The sequence below is a fragment of the Papaver somniferum genome, chromosome 6 (genome assembly GCF_003573695.1).
Source record: "Papaver somniferum cultivar HN1 chromosome 6, ASM357369v1, whole genome shotgun sequence".
NCBI classification, from domain to species: Eukaryota; Viridiplantae; Streptophyta; class Magnoliopsida; order Ranunculales; family Papaveraceae; genus Papaver; species Papaver somniferum.
In genome coordinates, this window is record NC_039363.1 from 140,305,126 (window position 1) to 140,330,416 (window position 25,291).

The following is a 25,291-nucleotide window of genomic DNA, read 5'->3' on the forward strand; positions in this document are numbered from 1 at the left end:
TTCGCATGAGTGGACAAAACTCTAAGACCAAATGTTAATTCACAGGACCAAACTGTAAAATATATTTTAAAATGAACCAAACAGATAGACAACTCAGTCAACTGGACTAAACTTTTTCTAATATATTATTTCTAGGACCTTATTGGTATTTCCTACTTGGTGGACCTTATATGGTGGATGTAGGAAGCGAACTTGTTAAACAAGCCCAAAACACTATAAATAAACAATTCCATACCCAATTCCCTCACTTTGCTTCGCGAAAAAGAGAAGAAGAAAGTTCTCTCTTCTATCTCTGCGGCTCTACACCTCTACCCAATTCTGCAACCCTAGCTAGGCTTACGAGGAGGTACCTCGTCTTTTCATTCAACCCAAGGTAATATATCACACTTCTTCTTTTCATCTTTGATTTCCGATTCTATTTCCATAGACGAAGTAGTTGGGTGTAGTAGTGTGGTTTAGGGTTTGAGGTTTTAGGTGTAGTGTTGGGTTGATTTAATAGGAATGCTGTTGATTTGTTTTGTAAACCTAATTGAAATTTGATTAAAACAAGAAGATGAATATTATCTTCTCTGTTGTGACATGTTCAAACTTTGAGAGCTCTGATTATTTGGTCGATTTATTATGAGAGTTTATTTTCTATGTGCTTTTTACAGCCAAGTTTTAACCTACATTGCTTATAATAATTGTGTAACTCAAACCCTAGACTGACTGTCACTAATATAGGGTTTCATATTAGTTAGATCAAGTTTCTATGTCCTGAGTATATTAGGAGAAGTGTCTAAATTTGGTTAGTTTCAAGCCTATATTAGAAGGGCTGGTAATGTAGAGAAACACCTTCGACACAAATTCATTAATAAATTTGTTTTCACAGCTATTATTTACTGGATCCAAAGTTTGTATCTCTCTGGTTTTAATTTCTTTATTGTGCCTTGTATCAGGTTCGTTTAACCAAATTATGATCTTTACGAAATTCGTGAATAAATGGATCAAAAGAAGACTTTCGTCTGTGACGGGAGGAACTCCCTTGTTCTACAGAGTGAGTCGTCCACATCGAAGAAAAAAGACCATGTCGTAGAAGATGGTGACTATTGCATTACTGGAAGTGAGGATGAAAATACCAACTGGCAACTTGGTAGCAGCTCTAGTGAAGCCGATGCCGAAGCCATTATAAACAATAGCAAAAAGAAGAAAAATAATAGCGAAGGAACATCCCAGGAGGAAGATGACTTAGACAAAGTTCTGGCCGAGCACGGCAATGCTCCCATTGTTCCAAAATATAATGCTTCTCCAAAAGAAGAAAAGGTTCAAGCTCAACCTGAACAGATAGGCTCGGTTGATGCTACTGGAGGGGAGAAGGAAGCGGAGGCAGAAACAGGGAAGTCTGCGGCAGCAAAGAAGAACAAAAAGAAGAAGGAGAAGGAAAAGGAGAAGAAGGCAGCTGCTGCGGCTGCAGCGGCTGCAGCGGGAGTTCAGGATGCAACACAGGAGGAAACAAAGAGTAAAAAACGTGATGACAAGCGCCCAATTCATGTTATAAAAATGCAGGAGGCTTTGCAAAGGCGTAAAGAACTTGAAGAGAGAATGAGGAGGGAAGAGGAAGAGAAAGAAAGGAGGGAGGAAGAAGAGCGCCTCAGGCAAGAGGAACTCGAGAAACAAGCAGAAGAAGCCAAGCGAAGGAAAAAGGAAAAAGAAAAAGAGAGGATGCTGATGAGGAAGCAGGAAGGGAAGCCTATAACAAGGAAGCAGAAAAATGAAGCTTGTCGGCTTGAACTACTTAGGAATCAGTTTCTTACGCAGAAGTCTAAGTCAGCTCCTGCTAAAGAAAATGGCGGGGCTTCTGCAACAAACAGTGCGGACGACCTGCAGCTGAAGGAAATGAATGCAGCTAAAAACACGAATACTAGAGAGGTAGACTCAATATTATCTAATTCTATTGAGGAAGTGGAAGTTAAGCATGAGAATGAAGGTAAATCAGTTGAGGAGGAAGAAATTGAGGACAAAGAATGGCACACAAAGAGCTGGGGTGATAGTGATGTCCAAATCCTGGTCAAGAGCGCCTTTGCCAGTGAAGAGGTTGAGCCAAGTGTGGTGAAGAAAGAAGCCAAGTGTGCAACATCACCGGATTCTGGTACCGCGGTGAAGCCATATACTGCTTCTGGTGGAGGTGTTCCTCAATATTTAGAATGTGAAGACGTTAAGAGTGATGTTGCGGCTAAGAATAGAAGAAAGGATGCTGCAGCTAAACGAGAAGCACAGACTATGGAGGTACCTCCGAAAAGGGGAGAAGATAAACTGCGTTCTCCAATATGTTGTATTATGGGACATGTTGATACTGGTAAAACGAAGCTACTAGATTGCATCCGCGGAACTAATGTCCAGGAAGGCGAGGCTGGAGGAATTACACAGCAAATTGGGGCAACCTATTTTCCTGCCGAGAACATAAGAGAGAGAACCCGGGAGTTAAAAGCAGATGCAAAGTTACGGGTCCCTGGTCTTTTGGTTATTGATACTCCAGGACACGAGTCGTTTACTAACTTGCGTTCACGTGGGTCTGGGTTATGTGATATTGCAATTTTGGTTGTTGACATTATGCATGGATTGGAACGACAGACTATTGAATCCCTGAATCTTCTGAAAATGCGGAACACAGAGTTCATAGTTGCGCTGAACAAGGTGAGTGTTAATGGCTAAAAAAAATTACATTACAACTAAACTGCTTTTACCATAATTTCATTGTTTGATTTTTTATCTCTTTAATTTTCAAAGGTCGATAGATTATCTGGTTGGAAAACGTGCAAGAATAAACCTATTTTCAAAGCCATGAAGCAGCAATCTAAGGATGTCCAGATGGAATTCAATTGGAGGCTCACTCAGGTAAAAGATAAATCTCAGACTTTTGTGGTGTCCGACGTGTCACGTGGACCGTGGTAGGATGTAGATTAACTTAATTGTTTCTTGTTTTCCTTTCTCAGATCATTACTCAGTTGAAAGAACAGGGTCTCAATACTGAGTTGTATTACAAAAATAAAGAAATGGGGGAAACCTACAATATTGTTCCAACAAGTGCAATCAGGTGTGTTTGCCAAACTCGACGCCGAGCTTGATTTTTGATTTTTTAAACAAGAAATCTTAATTGCTTTTACAGTTTTAGAGCATTTTTTTTCTGGCAGATTCATAGTTTCTTTTTTGTGAATGTAACAGTGGTGAAGGCATCCCAGATTTGCTGCTATTATTGGTTAAGTGGACTGAGAAAACTCTGGTGGAGAAGCTTATGTTTACCAATGAAGTTCAGGTTATTTTCTATCTTCTTATGCCAGTTGATAAGAATTTTGGATTCCTAACATTGTGACTGTTCTGCAGTGCACGGTGTTGGAGGTTAAGGCTATTGAAGGTCAGGGGACAACTATTGACGTGGTATTAGTAAATGGAGTGCTTCATGAGGGGGATCAGATTGTGGTTTGTGGTACACAGGTATTCAGTATGTAAATACACACAACTACAATGATAACTAGCACTTTCCTTTGTTAAAATATCTTATATTTCCTTGTAAATGTTAATAGGGGCCAATTGTTACCACTATTCGTGCTCTACTGACACCGCATCCAATGAAGGAGCTACGGATAAAGGTGAATACTCTGGTTACAATTCTATTCATTCCCACATGTGGTTTATTTTACATGGAAAGTTAATGCTGGATGTTAAGATGTTAATTGTTTGTGTGAGTCAAGAGTGCACAGATAATGAAAAACTCTGTATTAACTTGTTGAACCTTAACACGCGATCATTGGCAAATGCTAACCTTACTTATCCCGTTTTACTTTACAACTAGTCCCAACTATCTTACAGCTGTATTTGTATTGTATAATCTTCAATATGTCCATGATTTTCTATGCTAATGCATGATTTATTGCCTCAGGGCTCTTATCTGCATCACAAAGAACTCAAAGCAGCCCAGGGTGTGAAAATCAATGCTCAGGTAATGTTTGTTTTTCATTTGGTTTTGGTTGATGCACATTGGCAGTTCCAAATTTATATCTCTACGACATTCTTGATGGGTTTTCGTCTTAAACTCAATTTATTACTTCTTTTCAGGGCCTTGATCATGCTGTTGCAGGCACTGGTCTGTATGTGGTGGGTCCTGATGACGATGTTGAAGACATCAAGGAAGCAACAATGCAAGACATGAAGTCCGTCATGAGCAGGATTGACAAGAGTGGTACAGGTGTATGTGTTCAAGCATCAACACTTGGGTCACTGGAGGCATTGCTGGAGTTTTTGAAGAGCCCTGTAGTCAATATCCCTGTCAGTGGTATAAACATAGGTCCTGTACACAAGAGTGATGTCAGGAGGGCATGTGCCATGCTTGAAAGGAACAGGGAATATGCCACCATTCTGGCATTTGATGTCAAAGTGACGCCCGTGGCTCGTGAGCTTGCTAAGGAGAGTGGTGTAAAAATATTCACTGCTGATATAATATATCATCTTTTTGATCAGTTCCAGAAATAATGGACAACTTTAAGGAGGAAAAGAAGAGAGAAGCTTCGGTGGAAGCTGTCTTTCCATGCCGTCTCAAGATTATGCCGGATTGTGTATTTAATAAGAAGGACCCAATTGTATTGGGGGTCAACGTTCTTGAAGGCACCCTTAAGGTATAACTCTCTCATCGTCTTGTCTTTTTTGGATGCGAGAAAATACAATCATCGACTCTTAGTTTGTAGGACCTCCCTATCTGTATATTCGTATAGATGGTATTCCTAATTTACCTCTGATTTTATGTTCGTTGTTGCACTGAGCTCAGACGGGCACTCCAATTTGCATTCTATCTGATTCTGGTGAAAGTGAATTTATCGATATCGGTCAGATTACATCAATCCAAATCAATCACAAAGAAGTTGGGACTGCCAAGAAAGGACAGAAGGTTGCCATAAAGGTAATTACTAAGTTTCACTCAATGTTATATGATGTTCCAAGGATTATATATGTTAATTTACAGAGTTTTTGTATGTATTTGTGTAGATACTGAGTAAAAAAATCTTTGGCAAGCACTTTACAGTGGCCAATGAACTAGTTAGCCACATCACCAGAGAGTCGGTTGGAATACTGAAAGCTTATTTTCAGGTAAGCTACAGTTATCATATCTTCATTTGTTTTCTGTTTTCCTTTTCAAGATCGATACAAGTTACAGTGACTAATCCAAAATCTTATTTCTTGTCTCGACCATTTTCTTAAATGTGCAGGACGATATGGGTAATGAAGATTGGAAGTTGCTGGAGGAACTGCAGAGGGACTTCAAGATTGATCAAATCTATTTTTAGTTTGTTTGGAAATTCATCGGTCTTCCTTACTAGAGAAATTAAATAATTTGGACCATTTCTAGAGAACTGCAAATAATTGATTGCGAGAGTTTTCTGTTGGAGTTAAATTGGTGGTCGAAGTTTTCATAATACTCCCGTATGTTTTCTTTTATTAAGTAAAATTTATCCTTTACTCTTCAGTTTGCACGGGTTGTTTATTTCTAGTGGTGGCGGTGAGAGAAATGGTGGTAACTAGAATTTTTTTATTTTTATTTTTTTGAAGCAGTTAACTAGAAAATTTGTGAAATTGTCAATTGAAAACTTTCTTCAGGCAGCATACACGTACTATGAGGCTTTGTTTGTTCCAACACGTGGAAAATATTTGAAAATCTGATTTCCTTCTGATAAAGGAGATGTCTCAGGGGCACAACGAAGGATGAGAACCGAAGTCGTATTTACCCATCAAAGAGAGCATGCCGTTTTTGTTCGACTTATCACCAAAAATAGTAACATATATAGGGTGTGGGTAAAGAATGAAAAATAAATGGTGATTCTATTTGACCTTGCCTAATGTCATCAATTACAGTCAATTAAAGCTACAACAAATTTCCTCCACACTTCATTTATTGAGGAGTACTTATAAAACACGTCTCCTAGCTTATGGTTGAGCGGAACTTTCAAACATTTTCTTGCAGTTTTGTTAAACTTCTGTTTAGGTACCATGGAAAAACAAGAGCCAGTAACACCTGCAGGTCGGTTATTCTTACAGGAAGAGATGAATACAGTAATCAATTGTGTAATCGGTCTGAAGCATCCTATCGACGAGTACACCATAAAAACCGAAATGAAGAACTCAATCATGCTCCAACATGCAAGATTTCGAAGTGTATTAGTCAAAGACAAGGAAGGAAGAGAATATTGGGAAACAAGAAACGGTTTAAACATAGATAAACACATATTCCTTGTTAAAGATATCGAAAAAATCTATGGTCAGGGAGATGACTGTAAGAATGACGATACCACGTTAGTGAATAGTTACTTGGCAGATCTTTCAGTTTCGACTCCTCTTGATATCAGCAAACCGCTCTGGGAACTACATCTATTGAAGGAACAAAAGTGTGTAATATTGAGAGTTCATCATGCTTTAGGTGACGGGATTTCTTTAATGTCTTTGTTTCTGGCTATGTGTAAGAAAGTTGATCATCCTGATCAATTACCCAGTATTCCAACTTCTTCCTCAAAGAAAGACAACAACAAGAGTACTAGCAAAAGCAGTATGGGTAAGAAAGTTCGGAAGTTGTTAATGGCCATTGGATTTGGTGTACTATGGTTTATGCCATGGAACTGTTGCTGAGAACCTTGTTTGTGAAAGATGCTGAAACGAAGTTAAGTGGTGGATCTGGGGTTGAACTTTGGCCTCGAAAGGCAGCTACTGCAAGGTTCAGAATGGATGATATGAAATCCGTCAAGAACGCCATGGCTAATACGGTCAGTAAACTTCATTCTTAATTTCTTTAAGCTGGATGTTAGTTGTTAAATTTACAAATAGTCGAATACAAAGCTTAGAATAGTATGATTATTGTTTTTAATGTTTTTGACAAGTCTAGAATGGTACGATTGGTCATGGTTTTCATTGGTCGTACGTAGTGTGACAATATCATCTGTTATAGTCATCTTTGGCGGGTACGTTAAATCTTAGTTGCTATTTGACAGCTCTCCTGACCAAATTCTTGTGCAAAATGAATTGGTCTCTTTGTAACTTTAATTCAAGATTTCAAAAAGGAAAAAGAAAACATGCTTCCATTACCCTTACGTGCAAGTTGTGCAACTTGAAAACAGAATGGCAAAACGCCAAAACCATGTGTTGTTTTTCGAGGACATGCATGAGTCAGCGAGTATGTACTTTTTCACCGACTTAATTGATTCTGACTCGGATGTACTGTTTTTTTTACTGTTGATTTAGTGAATGACGGTGTTTATAAATGATGATATCGCAGACCATCAATGATGTCCTTTTCGGAGTGGTTTCAGCCGGATTATCGCGATACTTGGATTACCATAAACCTTCAAATTCAAGTAATCAACATGTCATTTCATGAAGCCAATCAAACCTTATCAATCTTAAACTAACATCGATATTTATGACGACCTCAGTTAATTTTAAAGCATCTTTGTTTAGAGTTACAAGAGGGACTTCGAATCACAGGATTGGGAATGGTTAACCTCAGAAAACAGCATGGATTGCAGGTCTAATTCCCTAGCAACCTCATTTCTTTGTTTTTACATAAATGGGTTACATATACAAATGAATTTACTTTAATAACAGGATATGTCAGAATTGGTGAAAAACAAACCACTGTCAAGTTGGTGGGGTAACAAATTTGGCTTCATTTTGCTCCCAATCTATCACCATAAAAACGTTGATAATGATCCACTTCAATATGTAAGGAGAGCTAAAGCTATGCTCGATAAAAAGAAGCTCTCTTTAGAAGCTCATTTCTCTTATACATTTGGAAATTTAGTAATGTCGCTTTTGGGTCCTAAGGTAATAAACTTCTAGTCAAGGCTCTAAGCAAACTATATTGATTTGAATTCATCTGACAATGTATCGGTATATTCTTACTATGTGTAGGCTGCAATGCTGCTTAATTACCGAGTTGTTTGCAATACAAGTTTTACGATATCAAATGTTGTTGGTCCACAAGAAGAGATCATGTTTGGAGGAGGAACCCAGAGAGTAGTATTCAGAGTAACCTCAACTAGTTTACCCCATGTAAGTATTTTCTCGACTTTGTCATATTCAGTTGTTATCTTGTTGTTAGCTAGTTGTTGAGGACGGATTTTGGATTCTTGAATGGTTTGTAAAAAAATTGCAGGCACTCACAATGCATATGGTGAGTTACGCTGGAAATGCGGAGTTGCAAATTCTTGTGGCTAAAGACATAATACCAGACCCTGAATTCCTTGCCAAGTGTTTCGAAGATGCATTGCTCGAAATGAAGGACGTTTGTACTGCTTCTTTGTATACCTAAGAAATCTATTAATGCTCCTCGCGTCAGTACTACTTTTGAGAATTTGGCTTACTGTACTGCGTTTCGTGAACAAGTTGTATCAAGAAAAAACATAATTTTGCCTGGAAAAAGGTCCAACTTAGGATTCTAGATGTAATCTCTTCTTCCCTGTCTACGTGCTGACACTACGATCTGGTCTCTAGAAAAGAATACTTCTTTAATTTATTTCTTTAAGAAAGCAAAAAAAAAGAAAGAAGGGAAATGCATTATGAGAAAGTTAAAGGAAAATGATGGATCCACCGAAAAAATAACCCGAAGAGCGCACCGTGTGAGAGGGATAGCGGGCTTCCGAGCTCCACTCCTACCCTTCGCTATCTCAATGTTGAGAACTCATCAGTGAGTCTGTTCGATCTTCCTCGATGCGATTCTCGGTCCTATTTTTTGGTGGGTCTAGCAATTCCCGAAGTTAAAACTAATCTTGTTGGGAACTAAAAAAGGATAGCAATTTGGTCCAGGAGAATGGTTAACAAACTTCAACTTCACCACATCCGAAAATTTCTGCTGAGGTTTGTTAGTTTACAAATGGAAAACCGTCACCTTAGGTATGCGTACCCGTACACGTAATCTCGGAAGTTTTCGAACCGAAAATTTCTGATGGGTTTTCAAACCCAATTCATGTAAAGCTAGAGTACGCGTACCCGTACGCGTACCCAAGTTGGTTATATCTCAAATCAATAGCTCATGAACTTAAAACAATAAATCATTAAGGAATGCAATCTTTGCAAACCATGGCTATATTTTTCATAAATTAATTCAAGCGAATCAAACCGATTTTGTTTTAATTATGTCTATTATAAAGATCTAAGCAATTGAACAGCTCTTGAACGAGTTCTTTTGAAGTCGTTTGAACTAGTTATGAAGAAGATGAATATGGTTAATATGAAAGTTACTCATATGGATAACCACTGGTCAACCATTTGTGAACCAACCAAATGCACACGTTTAGGTACGGTTACTCAAACCTAAATGAAAGCATTTCATTTGTGTGTGACAAGCTATAACGATTGAAAGATATCAGCTTAAAGAAATCAGGTTTTTCATCTAACAGTGAATATTGAATGCTTTGTTACTAAGCTAACTTAGATTGCAAACCATGATTTGAAACTATATAAGGAGAACTCTAGCATCCGTGCAAAACTAATCCCCACACCTCCTGTGTGATACTAGTTGGTTTTGCTAGAGTCGTTTCTCCTTTAACCGTAGGTTTCTTCTCGAGACCCTGTCGGTTAACGACTAAAGACTTCATTGGGATTGTGAAGCCATACGAAACTACTTCTCTTGTAGTTGAGCGATCTGATCTTGCCATTTTCTATCGTACGAGTTAAATTGTAAGATTAGCTTGAGATTTATCTCCGATAGGGCAAGATATAAAAAGTAATCACAAACATCTTCGTCTCATCGTTTGTGATTCCGCAATATCTTGTTTCGCTACCATACAATTAAGATTGTTGTGAGGTGATTGATAACTCTAGGCTGTTCTTTGGGAATATAAGTCTGTATTATCAATTGGTTCCTGTTCAGCTTGATTTATCAAAATATGGAACAAAATCTTTGGGTTTATCTGTGGGAGACAGATTTATCCATCCAGTAGACTTGTTTGTGTGATACAGATTTGTCTATTTAAGTCTTCGACTTTGGGTCATAGAAACTCTTGGTTGTGGGTGAGATCAGCTGAGGGAATCAAGTGCGTAGTATCATGCCGGGATCAAAGACGTAAGGAGAGCAACTATACCTTGAATCAATGCGATATTGGTTATGGTTTAACTACAGTCCATACCGAAGTTAGTTTGTAGTAGGCTAGTGTCTGTAACGGCTTAATACAGTGTGATGTTCAATCTGGACTAGGTCCCTGGGGTTTTCTGCATTTGCGGTTTCCTCGTTAACAAAATTTGTGGTGTCTGGTTATTTCTATTCCACATTATATTTTGTTATATAATTGAAATAATACAGGTTGTGCGTTGTATCGATCAATTGTGAAATCCAACCTTTGGTTGTTGATTGGAAATTGATTGATCCTTTGATATTGGTCTTTGGTACCATCCAAGTTTATTCCTTGTATTTGATTAAGACTCGCAGATTTCTATTTGCTTGAGTAAGATCAAATCAAGAGAAGAGATATTAACTCTTCAATATACTTTTGCCTAGATTGAGTTAGGCTGTCTAGTTGATCTATAGAAAGTATATTGCAGTTAGTCCATACATATTTCTAATCGAAATATTGGTTGTGGTTGTTAGACCCCCGCTTTTTTCACATTTGAGTCATTTGAACCTGTTATGGTAAAGATGAATAAGGTTGATATGAAAGTGCTCATATGTCTAACCATTTGGTTAACTACTGCTGAATCAAATGGGTGTACACGTTTAGGTACGGTTACCCAAACCTAAATGAAGTTACATTTCATTTGTATATAACAAGCTAATATCGATCTAAAGGTTGAAAAATATTAGCTTGAATCTAATCTTTTGTTCATCTAACGATGAATATTGAATGCTTTGTTACCAAGATAACTTAAATTGCAAAGCCTGATTTGAAAGCTATATAAAGGATAATTCTATTAACAGGAAAACCTAATCCCCACACCTCATGTGTGATACTAGTTGTGTAAGCTATAGTCGATTCTCCATTAACCTTAGGTTTCTCACGAGACCATGTAGGTTAAAGACTTAAAGACTTCATTGGGATTGTGAATCCTGACCCAACTATTTTTTTCTGTAGTTGCGTGATCTGATCTTGCTATTTCTATCGTGATTGAGTGCAATCGTAAGATTGGCTTGAGATTTATATCTCCAATAGGCAAGATAGAACAGTAGTCACAAACACCTTCTTCTCATCATTTGTGATTCCACAATATCTTGTTTCGCTAGTCGATTAAGATTATTGTGAGGTGATAGATATTTCTAGGTTGTTCTTCGGGAATATAAGTCTGGTATATCAATTGGTTCCTGTTCACCTTGATTTATCAAAAGACGGAACAAAACTCGTAGGTATTTCTGTGGGAGACAAATTTATCTATTCCTGTAGAGTTTTCTGTGTGAGACAAATTTGTTTATTAAAGTCTTCGACTTTGGGTCGTATCAACTTAGTTATGGGTGAGATCAGCTAAGAGAATGAAGTGCATAGTATCATGCTGGGATCAAAGACGTAAGGAGCGCAACCGTACCTTGAATCGGTGTGAGATTGATTGGGGTTCAACTACAGTCCAGACCGAAGTTAGTTTGTAGTAGGTCAGTGTCTGTAGCGGCTTAATAAAGTCTGGTGTTCAATCTGGACTAGGTCCCGGGTTTTTTTTGCATTTTCGGTTTCCTCATTAACAAAACTTCTGGTGTCTGTGTTATTTCTTTTCCGCATTATATTTTATTATGTAATTGAAATATCACAGGTTGTGCTTTGTATCGATCAATTGGTAAATCCAACCTTATGTTGTTGATTGAAATTGACTGATCCTTGAACATTGGTCTTTGGGACAATTCAAGTTATTTCTCTTGTATTCAATTAGGCTCGCAGATTTATATTTGCTTGAGTAAGGATTGAATCGAGAAATAGAGATATTAAATCTTTGATATACTTTTCTTAAGATTGAGTCTGACTGTCTAGTTGACTCTCTTAAAAGTATATTGGAGTTAGTCCATACAAATTGCTAAGAGAAATATTGGGTGAGGTTGTTAGAACCCCGCTTTTTAACTTATGGATACTAGTTCATTAGCTAAATGAATTGATAGAAAGTGCAAACTCTGTTGGATACAATTTCATTCCAGTAAATGAACTGATAGAAATAACATCTCAATAGCAGTTATAGGAAAAAGGGGGTTCATTCCAAAAATGAAGTTCATTCTAGTAAATAGCTGATACAAATAACAGTTCATTCCAGACAATGAAGTACAAATCCCATTGAATAACATTAACATTTCAATAGCAGTTTTAGAAAAAATGGAGTTCGTTCCAGTAAATAAACTGATAAAATAAAAGTTCATTCAAGATAATGAAGTACATATCCTATAGAAATAACATTTCAAAGTAGCAGTTCTACAAAAAAGAGGGAGTTCATTCCAGAAAATGAAGTTCACTCCACACAATTAAGTGCATATAAAAAATTAAAAAAAAAAACTACCACCAGTTCATATTCAAAAGTAATAGCAGTTCATAAACCATAAAAAACATAAACTAAAAAATAAAAGTTCAAGCATACTACTCCAACAGTAATTGACGACGGGTAGTTTTGTTATGATTTCCAATTTTCTTGCAATTAGAGCACTTCATAGGCCTCCTCCCTTCCTCATAAGCACTGCGAATACGCTTCTTTGGTGGCCTTCCTGGAGCTGGCCTTGGAATACCGGGAAGAACTCTATCTTCAGGTTCATATACTTCAGACACATCAAAGTTGGGAATGGGTCAAATTGCAGGAGCATAAGAATTACGAAAATGATTTGAACCAAAGTAAGGCTGAGTATACATCAAAATCTCAGCACCCTTGAGAGTAATAGCATCATGGTGTGATCACAAGGGAAACCAAACACTTTCCATCTCTGGAAAGTAGAGGTCATCTGCATAAGATCAACAACATGAGAGCTGGGATAATCACCTCATAGATATCGTTACATGACTCGGTAACATTTCATGGACGACCTATATCGACATGTTCCTTGAGTATAGATTTGTAAATGAGAGTCAAACTATCTAGATAAGTTTACCAAGCTCGCGCCTTTCCGAACTCATCCTCGTAATATTTATCATGATCTCATCAACAAGGGAAGTTGGAGGCAAATTCCTTTCGCGATGAATCCAGCTATTGAAAGATTATGCAATACTTGATGAGTGTGTCCCGTACCTACATACTACGAAGAAAACATTTGCCCAGTGCTTGGGATCGATATTTCTGAGGTACTTGGAAACCCAACCACGTCCAATAATATATATCTCATTCAAATCAAACTCATATTTATCAAATATGAAACAAATCCAGTACTTGTTTATACTTCTCATATCCTTTATCGATACGGATTATTCTTCAAATGATAAAAATAGTAATTATGATGCGAGTTAGGAAAAAACTTAGGAATACTTTGCTTCATCCCTTCATGACGATTAGTGATAAAGGTGGTAGGACGAGAGGCGACATAATACTACAAGTTTTCCATGAACCACTCCCAACCTTCAATTTCTTCTGAAGGAACTAAAGCGAACGCGAAAGGAAAAAAACCTACAGAATTAAAGAAAATAAAAGAACTAAAATTGTCAGTTCATTGAGAAAACATGAGATGAAATTTTCAGTTCATTAAGAAAACTATCGGTTCATTTAGAAGTATGAACTAAAACTGTAAGTTCATTAGGAACTATGAAGATAGCAAAATGACTAATCACGAAGAAAAACAATCAGTTCGTTAAGAACTGTGAACTAGCAATATGAACTAATCAAAAGAAAAAAGTCAGTTCAGTAACAACTACAAACTAAAAATCTAAGAATGTTGTTAGTTCATTTTAGGAAATATATGAACAAAAATGTGAGTTATACAGAAAAAGAAAGAAATTTACCTTGGTTCCCATTCACGGCAATGGAAGCCATTAACGTTCCCTTAAATCTCCTAGTGAGAAATGTTGCATCACAATAAAGCATATACAGGGTGAATGAACTTGTATCCTTCGATACAGGCAGCACAACAAATGAAAAGCCTCTCAAACCGTTTAGTCGATTTATTAAATTCAAACTTAACATAGATTCCAGGATTGGTAGCCTTTATTACTTCAACATACCAAACAAGATCTATAAAAAAAAACCATATATCTATGACTGAGATGCTTCCTTATCTTTATAAGCATGATGGTATTTTATGTTAATACCGTAAAAAATCTTCATATGAGCATGATCCTTGAATAGATGTTTAATCAATTTTTTCTTCACAAGGGGATCATTCGGCTTATAATCACCACCACATGTATGATTCCAATTGAATTCCTTGATAGCAAAGACACTTTAGCGGTATCAATTGGAATAGTGTGCAGATACCAAGGACAATCTGCATTTCTACCACACTTGACTGTGAACCTAAGTCTATCATTCTTAACCTTTGCAACTTTATGACCAGACTTGCTGCAATATTTGTCGACAGCTAAGCGCACCTCATCAACACCACCATGAAAAACTTGACCAACAACTTTTAAAAATATCCTCCAAACCGTTAGACAAAAGAGGTTTTAATTCCTCATGACCTTCCATCAGGTATTTAATCGTTAAAGTCTCGGTGAACCCACTACATGATTCATTGTCACTGAGCGACTGCGTGGAAATACCATATGAAGTGTTAGGAGCACCACCATTAGAAGTCTCCTCAACGAACAAATCAAAATGTGACAATTGCTTTGAACAAGAAACAACAATTAGACCTTGAAGAGCAAAATCACAATTGATGAACACTTTATCACAACCTTCGGCCATGAATAAATGTTATGCTCTGAGGAGTCAAGTTTATCCAATAATCACAAACATATATTTTCAGATCACGAAGCATCGACTGTAAAGAAACTTCCAATGGAATGCCATGTCCATTGTAGTACATAGCTGCATAAAAACTTGAAAGGGACATACTGAACCTGAAAAATGAAGGTTCACATAAAAAAATGAACACACACAACAAGAAGAACTTCATTCCAATAAATGAACATCTAAAATTCTTAATACAAAAAGGAGTTCATTCCAACATATGAACAACTAAAAAACTTAACAAAATAAAGGTTCATTTCTTAAAATGACTTTCTTCTTTAACAAAATAACAAAGTAACAGATAAACAAGCGGCATGAATACTTCTTCTTTAACAAGGAAAGAGTTCATTCTAAAAAATGAAGCCTTAACAAAGAAACTTCATTCATTCACATTGCTCTTAAAAATCAAACAACAAACTAATCTACAATGCATAAACTTAAACATGGTTCGTAAACACACATTAGGTTTCGTTAGTTCACCAAACCTAATGAACTCCTGATAAGAAGAGAAACATAACCGATCTACAAAATTACTTCAAATAAAAATACAATCAGAAAAGGAACTAGTATGAATATTCACCAGAAACAAGAAGAATTCAAATCAACTCCAAAATCAACTCCAATCTTCAAATATCAAATCAACTCCAATCTTCGAATATCAAATTTTCGTAAATTTGACATGTAATTCCGAAATCAACTCCGTCAAATCGAATAAATCTTTGAAAACCAAAATCAACTCGTAAAAATCAAATCAGATTTGTAAATTCCAATCAACTCCGTAAAAATCGAATTATTCTTCTATAACCAGAAATCACCGTAAATGAAATCAGTCTTCGCAACAATGACGTCCTCATTAATCTGCTATAAATCGAATCAATCTTCGTATCAAAAACAAAATCAATCTTCATAAACCCTAGAAAAATGCTTCTGCAGCAGCAAAAAAAAACGACAACATCAAATGAAGTAGGAGAGAGAAATTAAAACTGAATCTGATTTTGCTTTTTCTGGTTATATACGGTAGTGAAGGGATATTTTAGTAACAGAAAAAGAATATTTCGCATGAGTGGACAAAACTCTAAGACCAAATGTTAATTCACAGGACCAAACTGTAAAATATATTTTTAAAATGAACCAAACAGATAGACAACTCAGTCAACTGGACTAAACTTTTTCTAATATATTATTTCTAGGACCTTATTGGTATTTCCTACTTGGTGGACCTTATATGGTGGATGTAGGAAGCGAACTTGTTAAACAAGCCCAAAATAACACTATAAATAAACAATTCCATACCCAATTCCCTCACTTTGCTTCGCGAAAAAGAGAAGAAGAAAGTTCTCTCTTCTATCTCTGCGGCTCTACACCTCTACCCAATTCTGCAACCCTAGCTAGGCTTACGAGGAGGTACCTCGTCTTTTCATTCAACCCAAGGTAATATATCACACTTCTTCTTTTCATCTTTGATTTCCGATTCTATTTCCATAGACGAAGTAGTTGGGTGTAGTAGTGTGGTTTAGGGTTTGAGGTTTTAGGTGTAGTGTTGGGTTGATTTAATAGGAATGCTGTTGATTTGTTTTGTAAACCTAATTGAAATTTGATTAAAACAAGAAGATGAATATTATCTTCTCTGTTGTGACATGTTCAAACTTTGAGAGCTCTGATTATTTGGTCGATTTATTATGAGAGTTTATTTTCTATGTGCTTTTTAGAAGAAGCCAAGCGAAGGAAAAAGGAAAAAGAAAAAGAGAGGATGCTGATGAGGAAGCAGGAAGGGAAGCCTATAACAAGGAAGCAGAAAAATGAAGCTTGTCGGCTTGAACTACTTAGGAATCAGTTTCTTACGCAGAAGTCTAAGTCAGCTCCTGCTAAAGAAAATGGCGGGGCTTCTGCAACAAACAGTGCGGACGACCTGCAGCTGAAGGAAATGAATGCAGCTAAAAACACGAATACTAGAGAGGTAGACTCAATATTATCTAATTCTATTGAGGAAGTGGAAGTTAAGCATGAGAATGAAGGTAAATCAGTTGAGGAGGAAGAAATTGAGGACAAAGAATGGCACACAAAGAGCTGGGGTGATAGTGATGTCCAAATCCTGGTCAAGAGCGCCTTTGCCAGTGAAGAGGTTGAGCCAAGTGTGGTGAAGAAAGAAGCCAAGTGTGCAACATCACCGGATTCTGGTACCGCGGTGAAGCCATATACTGCTTCTGGTGGAGGTGTTCCTCAATATTTAGAATGTGAAGACGTTAAGAGTGATGTTGCGGCTAAGAATAGAAGAAAGGATGCTGCAGCTAAACGAGAAGCACAGACTATGGAGGTACCTCCGAAAAGGGGAGAAGATAAACTGCGTTCTCCAATATGTTGTATTATGGGACATGTTGATACTGGTAAAACGAAGCTACTAGATTGCATCCGCGGAACTAATGTCCAGGAAGGCGAGGCTGGAGGAATTACACAGCAAATTGGGGCAACCTATTTTCCTGCCGTGAACATAAGAGAGAGAACCCGGGAGTTAAAAGCAGATGCAAAGTTACGGGTCCCTGGTCTTTTGGTTATTGATACTCCAGGACACGAGTCGTTTACTAACTTGCGTTCACGTGGGTCTGGGTTATGTGATATTGCAATTTTGGTTGTTGACATTATGCATGGATTGGAACGACAGACTATTGAATCCCTGAATCTTCTGAAAATGCGGAACACAGAGTTCATAGTTGCGCTGAACAAGGTGAGTGTTAATGGCTAAAAAAAATTACATTACAACTAAACTGCTTTTACCATAATTTCATTGTTTGATTTTTTATCTCTTTAATTTTCAAAGGTCGATAGATTATCTGGTTGGAAAACGTGCAAGAATAAACCTATTTTCAAAGCCATGAAGCAGCAATCTAAGGATGTCCAGATGGAATTCAATTGGAGGCTCACTCAGGTAAAAGATAAATCTCAGACTTTTGTGGTGTCCGACGTGTCACGTGGACCGTGGTAGGATGTAGATTAACTTAATTGTTTCTTGTTTTCCTTTCTCAGATCATTACTCAGTTGAAAGAACAGGGTCTCAATACTGAGTTGTATTACAAAAATAAAGAAATGGGGGAAACCTACAATATTGTTCCAACAAGTGCAATCAGGTGTGTTTGCCAAACTCGACGCCGAGCTTGATTTTTGATTTTTTAAACAAGAAATCTTAATTGCTTTTACAGTTTTAGAGCATTTTTTTTCTGGCAGATTCATAGTTTCTTTTTTGTGAATGTAACAGTGGTGAAGGCATCCCAGATTTGCTGCTATTATTGGTTAAGTGGACTGAGAAAACTCTGGTGGAGAAGCTTATGTTTACCAATGAAGTTCAGGTTATTTTCTATCTTCTTATGCCAGTTGATAAGAATTTTGGATTCCTAACATTGTGACTGTTCTGCAGTGCACGGTGTTGGAGGTTAAGGCTATTGAAGGTCAGGGGACAACTATTGACGTGGTATTAGTAAATGGAGTGCTTCATGAGGGGGATCAGATTGTGGTTTGTGGTACACAGGTATTCAGTATGTAAATACACACAACTACAATGATAACTAGCACTTTCCTTTGTTAAAATATCTTATATTTCCTTGTAAATGTTAATAGGGGCCAATTGTTACCACTATTCGTGCTCTACTGACACCGCATCCAATGAAGGAGCTACGGATAAAGGTGAATACTCTGGTTACAATTCTATTCATTCCCACATGTGGTTTATTTTACATGGAAAGTTAATGCTGGATGTTAAGATGTTAATTGTTTGTGTGAGTCAAGAGTGCACAGATAATGAAAAACTCTGTATTGAACTTGTTGAACCTTAACACGCGATCATTGGCAAATGCTAACCTTACTTATCCCGTTTTACTTTACAACTAGTCCCAACTATCTTACAGCTGTATTTGTATTGTATAATCTTCAATATGTCCATGATTTTCTATGCTAATGCATGATTTATTGCCTCAGGGCTCTTATCTGCATCACAAAGAACTCAAAGCAGCCCAGGGTGTGAAAATCAATGCTCAGGTAATGTTTGTTTTTCATTTGGTTTTGGTTGATGCACATTGGCAGTTCCAAATTTATATCTCTACGACATTCTTGATGGGTTTTCGTCTTAAACTCAATTTATTACTTCTTTTCAGGGCCTTGATCATGCTGTTGCAGGCACTGGTCTGTATGTGGTGGGTCCTGATGACGATGTTGAAGACATCAAGGAAGCAACAATGCAAGACATGAAGTCCGTCATGAGCAGGATTGACAAGAGTGGTACAGGTGTATGTGTTCAAGCATCAACACTTGGGTCACTGGAGGCATTGCTGGAGTTTTTGAAGAGCCCTGTAGTCAATATCCCTGTCAGTGGTATAAACATAGGTCCTGTACACAAGAGTGATGTCAGGAGGGCATGTGCCATGCTTGAAAGGAACAGGGAATATGCCACCATTCTGGCATTTGATGTCAAAGTGACGCCCGTGGCTCGTGAGCTTGCTAAGGAGAGTGGTGTAAAAATATTCACTGCTGATATAATATATCATCTTTTTGATCAGTTCCAGAAATATATGGACAACTTTAAGGAGGAAAAGAAGAGAGAAGCTTCGGTGGAAGCTGTCTTTCCATGCCGTCTCAAGATTATGCCGGATTGTGTATTTAATAAGGACCCAATTGTATTGGGGGTCAACGTTCTTGAAGGCACCCTTAAGGTATAACTCTCTCATCGTCTTGTCTTTTTTGGATGCGAGAAAATACAATCATCGACTCTTAGTTTGTAGGACCTCCCTATCTGTATATTCGTATAGATGGTATTCCTAATTTACCTCTGATTTTATGTTCGTTGTTGCACTGAGCTCAGACGGGCACTCCAATTTGCATTCTATCTGATTCTGGTGAAAGTGAATTTATCGATATCGGTCAGATTACATCAATCCAAATCAATCACAAAGAAGTTGGGACTGCCAAGAAAGGACAGAAGGTTGCCATAAAGGTAATTACTAAGTTTCACTCAATGTTATATGATGTTCCAAGGATTATATATGTTAATTTGCAGAGTTTTTGTATGCATTTGTGTAGATACTGAGTAAAAAAATCTTTGGCAAGCACTTTACAGTGGCCAATGAACTAGTTAGCCACATCACCAGAGAGTCGGTTGGAATACTGAAAGCTTATTTTCAGGTAAGCTACAGTTATCATATCTTCATTTGTTTTCTGTTTTCCTTTTCAAGATCGATACAAATTACAGTGACTAATCCAAAATCTTATTTCTTGTCTCGACCATTTTCTTAAATGTGCAGGACGATATGGGTAATGAAGATTGGAAGTTGCTGGAGGAACTGCAGAGGGACTTCAAGATTGATCAAATCTATTTTTAGTTTGTTTGGAAATTCATCGGTCTTCCTTACTAGAGAAATTAAATAATTTGGACCATTTCTAGAGAACTGCAAATAATTGATTGCGAGAGTTTTCTGTTGGAGTTAAATTGGTGGTCGAAGTTTTCATAATACTCCCGTATGTTTTCTTTTATTAAGTAAAATTTATCCTTTACTCTTCAGTTTGCACGGGTTGTTTATTTCTAGTGGTGGCGGTGAGAGAAATGGTGGTAACTAGAATTTTTTTATTTTTATTTTTTTGAAGCAGTTAACTAGAAAATTTGTGAAATTGTCAATTGAAAACTTTCTTCAGGCAGCATACACGTACTATGAGGCTTTGTTTGTTCCAACACGTGGAAAATATTTGAAAATCTGATTTCCTTCTGATAAAGGAGATGTCTCAGGGGCACAACGAAGGATGAGAACCGAAGTCGTATTTACCCATCAAAGAGAGCATGCCGTTTTTGTTCGACTTATCACCAAAAATAGTAACATATATAGGGTGTGGGTAAAGAATGAAAAATAAATGGTGATTCTATTTGACCTTGCCTAATGTCATCAATTACAGTCAATTAAAGCTACAACAAATTTCCTCCACACTTCATTTATTGAGGAGTACTTATAAAACACGTCTCCTAGCTTATGGTTGAGCGGAACTTTCAAACATTTTCTTGCAGTTTTGTTAAACTTCTGTTTAGGTACCATGGAAAAACAAGAGCCAGTAACACCTGCAGGTCGGTTATTCTTACAGGAAGAGATGAATACAGTAATCAATTGTGTAATCGGTCTGAAGCATCCTATCGACGAGTACACCATAAAAACCGAAATGAAGAACTCAATCATGCTCCAACATGCAAGATTTCGAAGTGTATTAGTCAAAGACAAGGAAGGAAGAGAATATTGGGAAACAAGAAACGGTTTAAACATAGATAAACACATATTCCTTGTTAAAGATATCGAAAAAATCTATGGTCAGGGAGATGACTGTAAGAATGACGATACCACGTTAGTGAATAGTTACTTGGCAGATCTTTCAGTTTCGACTCCTCTTGATATCAGCAAACCGCTCTGGGAACTACATCTATTGAAGGAACAAAAGTGTGTAATATTGAGAGTTCATCATGCTTTAGGTGACGTGATTTCTTTAATGTCTTTGTTTCTGGCTATGTGTAAGAAAGTTGATCATCCTGATCAATTACCCAGTATTCCAACTTCTTCCTCAAAGAAAGACAACAACAAGAGTACTAGCAAAAGCAGTATGGGTAAGAAAGTTCGGAAGTTGTTAATGACCATTTGGTGTACTATGGTTTATGCCATGGAACTGTTGCTGAGAACCTTGTTTGTGAAAGATGCTGAAACGAAGTTAAGTGGTGGATCTGGGGTTGAACTTTGGCCTCGAAAGGCAGCTACTGCAAGGTTCAGAATGGATGATATGAAATCCGTCAAGAACGCCATGGCTAATACGGTCAGTAAACTTCATTCTTAATTTCTTTAAGCTGGATGTTAGTTGTTAAATTTACAAATAGTCGAATACAAAGCTTAGAAAAGTATGATTATTGTTTTTAATGTTTTTGACAAGTCTAGAATGGTACGATTGGTCATGGTTTTCATTGGTCGTACGTAGTGTGACAATATCATCTGTTATAGTCATCTTTGGCGGGTACGTTAAATCTTAGTTGCTATTTGACAGCTCTCCTGACCAAATTCTTGTGCAAAATGAATTGGTCTCTTTGTAACTTTAATTCAAGATTTCAAAAAGGAAAAAGAAAACATGCTTCCATTACCCTTACGTGCAAGTTGTGCAACTTGAAAACAGAATGGCAAAACGCCAAAACCATGTGTTGTTTTTCGAGGACATGCATGAGTCAGCGAGTATGTACTTTTTCACCGACTTAATTGATTCTGACTCGGATGTACTGTTTTTTTTACTGTTGATTTAGTGAATGACGGTGTTTATAAATGATGATATCGCAGACCATCAATGATGTCCTTTTCGGAGTGGTTTCAGCCGGATTATCGCGATACTTGGATTACCATAAACCTTCAAATTCAAGTAATCAACATGTCATTTCATGAAGCCAATCAAACCTTATCAATCTTAAACTAACATCGATATTTATGACGACCTCAGTTAATTTTAAAGCATCTTTGTTTAGAGTTACAAGAGGGACTTCGAATCACAGGATTGGGAATGGTTAACCTCAGAAAACAGCCTGGATTGCAGGTCTAATTCCCTAGCAACCTCATTTCTTTGTTTTTACATAAATGGGTTACATATACAAATGAATTTACTTTAATAACAGGATATGTCAGAATTGGTGAAAAACAAACCACTGTCAAGTTGGTGGGGTAACAAATTTGGCTTCATTTTGCTCCCAATCTATCACCATAAAAACGTTGATAATGATCCACTTCAATATGTAAGGAGAGCTAAAGCTATGCTCGATAAAAAGAAGCTCTCTTTAGAAGCTCATTTCTCTTATACATTTGGAAATTTAGTAATGTCGCTTTTGGGTCCTAAGGTAATAAACTTCTAGTCAAGGCTCTAAGCAAACTATATTGATTTGAATTCATCTGACAATGTATCGGTATATTCTTACTATGTGTAGGCTGCAATGCTGCTTAATTACCGAGTTGTTTGCAATACAAGTTTTACGATATCAAATGTTGTTGGTCCACAAGAAGAGATCATGTTTGGAGGAAACCCAGTAACTTCATTCAGAGTAACCTCAACTAGTTTACCCCATGTAAGTATTTTCTCGACTTTGTCATATTCAGTTGTTATCTTGTTGTTAGCTAGTTGTTGAGGACGGATTTTGGATTCTTGAATGGTTTGTAAAAAAATTGCAGGCACTCACAATGCATATGGTGAGTTACGCTGGAAATGCGGAGTTGCAAATTCTTGTGGCTAAAGACATAATACCAGACCCTGAATTCCTTGCCAAGTGTTTCGAAGATGCATTGCTCGAAATGAAGGACGTTTGTACTGCTTCTTTGTATACCTAAGAAATCTATTAATGCTCCTCGCGTCAGTACTACTTTTGAGAATTTGGCTTACTGTACTGCGTTTCGTGAACAAGTTGTATCAAGAAAAAACATAATTTTGCCTGGAAAAAGGTCCAACTTAGGATTCTAGATGTAATCTCTTCTTCCCTGACTACGTGCTGACACTACGATCTGGTCTCTAGAAAAGAATACTTCTTTAATTTATTTCTTTAAGAAAGCAAAAAAAAAGAAAGAAGGGAAATGCATTATGAGAAAGTTAAAGGAAAATGATGGATCCACCGAAAAAATAACCCGAAGAGCGCACCGTGTGAGAGGGATAGCGGGCTTCCGAGCTCCACTCCTACCCTTCGCTATCTCAATGTTGAGAACTCATCAGTGAGTCTGTTCGATCTTCCTCGATGCGATTCTCGGTCCTATTTTTTGGTGGGTCTAGCAATTCCCGAAGTTAAAACTAATCTTGTTGGGAACTAAAAAAGGATAGCAATTTGGTCCAGGAGAATGGTTAACAAACTTCAACTTCACCACATCCGAAAATTTCTGCTGAGGTTTGTTAGTTTACAAATGGAAAACCGTCACCTTAGGTATGCGTACCCGTACACGTAATCTCGGAAGTTTTCGAACCGAAAATTTCTGATGGGTTTTCAAACCCAATTCATGTAAAGCTAGAGTACGCGTACCCGTACGCGTACCCAAGTTGGTTATATCTCAAATCAATAGCTCATGAACTTAAAACAATAAATCATTAAGGAATGCAATCTTTGCAAACCATGGCTATCTTTTTCATAAATTAATTCAAGCGAATCAAACCGATTTTGTTTTAATTATGTCTATTATAAAGATCTAAGCAATTGAACAGCTCTTGAACGAGTTCTTTTGAAGTCGTTTGAACTAGTTATGAAGAAGATGAATATGGTTAATATGAAAGTTACTCATATGGATAACCACTGGTCAACCATTTGTGAACCAACCAAATGCACACGTTTAGGTACGGTTACTCAAACCTAAATGAAAGCATTTCATTTGTGTGTGACAAGCTATAACGATTGAAAGATATCAGCTTAAAGAAATCAGGTTTTTCATCTAACAGTGAATATTGAATGCTTTGTTACTAAGCTAACTTAGATTGCAAACCATGATTTGAAAACTATATAAGGAGAACTCTAGCATCCGTGCAAAACTAATCCCCACACCTCCTGTGTGATACTAGTTGGTTTTACTAGAGTCGTTTCTCCTTTAACCGTAGGTTTCTTCTCGAGACCCTGTCGGTTAACGACTAAAGACTTCATTGGGATTGTGAAGCCATACGAAACTACTTCTCTTGTAGTTGAGCGATCTGATCTTGCCATTTTCTATCGTACGAGTTAAATTGTAAGATTAGCTTGAGATTTATCTCCGATAGGGCAAGATATAAAAAGTAATCACAAACATCTTCGTCTCATCGTTTGTGATTCCGCAATATCTTGTTTCGCTACCATACAATTAAGATTGTTGTGAGGTGATTGATAACTCTAGGCTGTTCTTTGGGAATATAAGTCTGTATTATCAATTGGTTCCTGTTCAGCTTGATTTATCAAAATATGGAACAAAATCTTTGGGTTTATCTGTGGGAGACAGATTTATCCATCCAGTAGACTTGTTTGTGTGATACAGATTTGTCTATTTAAGTCTTCGACTTTGGGTCATAGAAACTCTTGGTTGTGGGTGAGATCAGCTGAGGGAATCAAGTGTGTAGTATCATGCCGGGATCAAAGACGTAAGGAGAGCAACTATACCTTGAATCAATGCGATATTGGTTATGGTTTAACTACAGTCCATACCGAAGTTAGTTTGTAGTAGGCTAGTGTCTGTAACGGCTTAATACAGTGTGATGTTCAATCTGGACTAGGTCCCTGGGGTTTTCTGCATTTGCGGTTTCCTCGTTAACAAAATTTGTGGTGTCTGGGTTATTTCTATTCCACATTATATTTTGTTATATAATTGAAATAATACAGGTTGTGCGTTGTATCGATCAATTGTGAAATCCAACCTTTGGTTGTTGATTGGAAATTGATTGATCCTTGGATATTGGTCTTTGGTACCATCCA

The 25,291-nt window shown here is 37.2% G+C and overlaps 3 protein-coding genes and 2 pseudogenes across 4 annotated transcripts; all 5 read left to right on the forward strand.

Moving 5' to 3' along the window:
• Positions 1-252: 252 nt before the first annotated feature.
• LOC113289545 lies at positions 253-5,628 on the forward strand (annotated as a pseudogene).
• Positions 5,629-5,827: 199 nt separating this feature from the next.
• Positions 5,828-8,396, forward strand: LOC113291580 (annotated as a pseudogene).
• Positions 8,397-16,591: 8,195 nt separating this feature from the next.
• Positions 16,592-18,376, forward strand: LOC113291581 (eukaryotic translation initiation factor 5B-like). Its single transcript, XM_026541101.1, has 5 exons — positions 16,592-17,563; positions 17,657-17,764; positions 17,863-17,963; positions 18,092-18,182; positions 18,251-18,376. Exons 1-5 carry the CDS (start codon positions 16,592-16,594, stop codon positions 18,374-18,376), a joined length of 1,398 nt encoding a protein of 465 aa, XP_026396886.1.
• A 56-nt stretch (positions 18,377-18,432) lies between these two features.
• On the forward strand, positions 18,433-20,461 carry LOC113289547 (eukaryotic translation initiation factor 5B-like). The gene is made up of 6 exons (XM_026538825.1): positions 18,433-18,516; positions 18,808-18,867; positions 18,984-19,538; positions 19,688-19,819; positions 19,906-20,007; positions 20,127-20,461. The coding sequence occupies exons 1-6, from the start codon at positions 18,496-18,498 to the stop codon at positions 20,202-20,204; spliced, it is 948 nt and encodes a 315-aa protein (XP_026394610.1). The 5' UTR covers positions 18,433-18,495; the 3' UTR covers positions 20,205-20,461.
• Positions 20,462-20,636: 175 nt separating this feature from the next.
• Positions 20,637-23,277, forward strand: LOC113289546 (O-acyltransferase WSD1-like). 2 transcript variants are annotated; one of them, XM_026538823.1, is made up of 6 exons: positions 20,637-21,666; positions 22,176-22,254; positions 22,358-22,425; positions 22,505-22,723; positions 22,811-22,948; positions 23,052-23,277. In XM_026538823.1, the coding sequence occupies exons 1-6, from the start codon at positions 20,905-20,907 to the stop codon at positions 23,205-23,207; spliced, it is 1,422 nt and encodes a 473-aa protein (XP_026394608.1). In that variant the 5' UTR covers positions 20,637-20,904; the 3' UTR covers positions 23,208-23,277. The 2 variants fall into 2 exon arrangements, with proteins under 2 accessions (XP_026394608.1, XP_026394609.1); XM_026538824.1 differs by having other exon boundaries at positions 22,505-22,621.
• Positions 23,278-25,291: the final 2,014 nt, after the last annotated feature.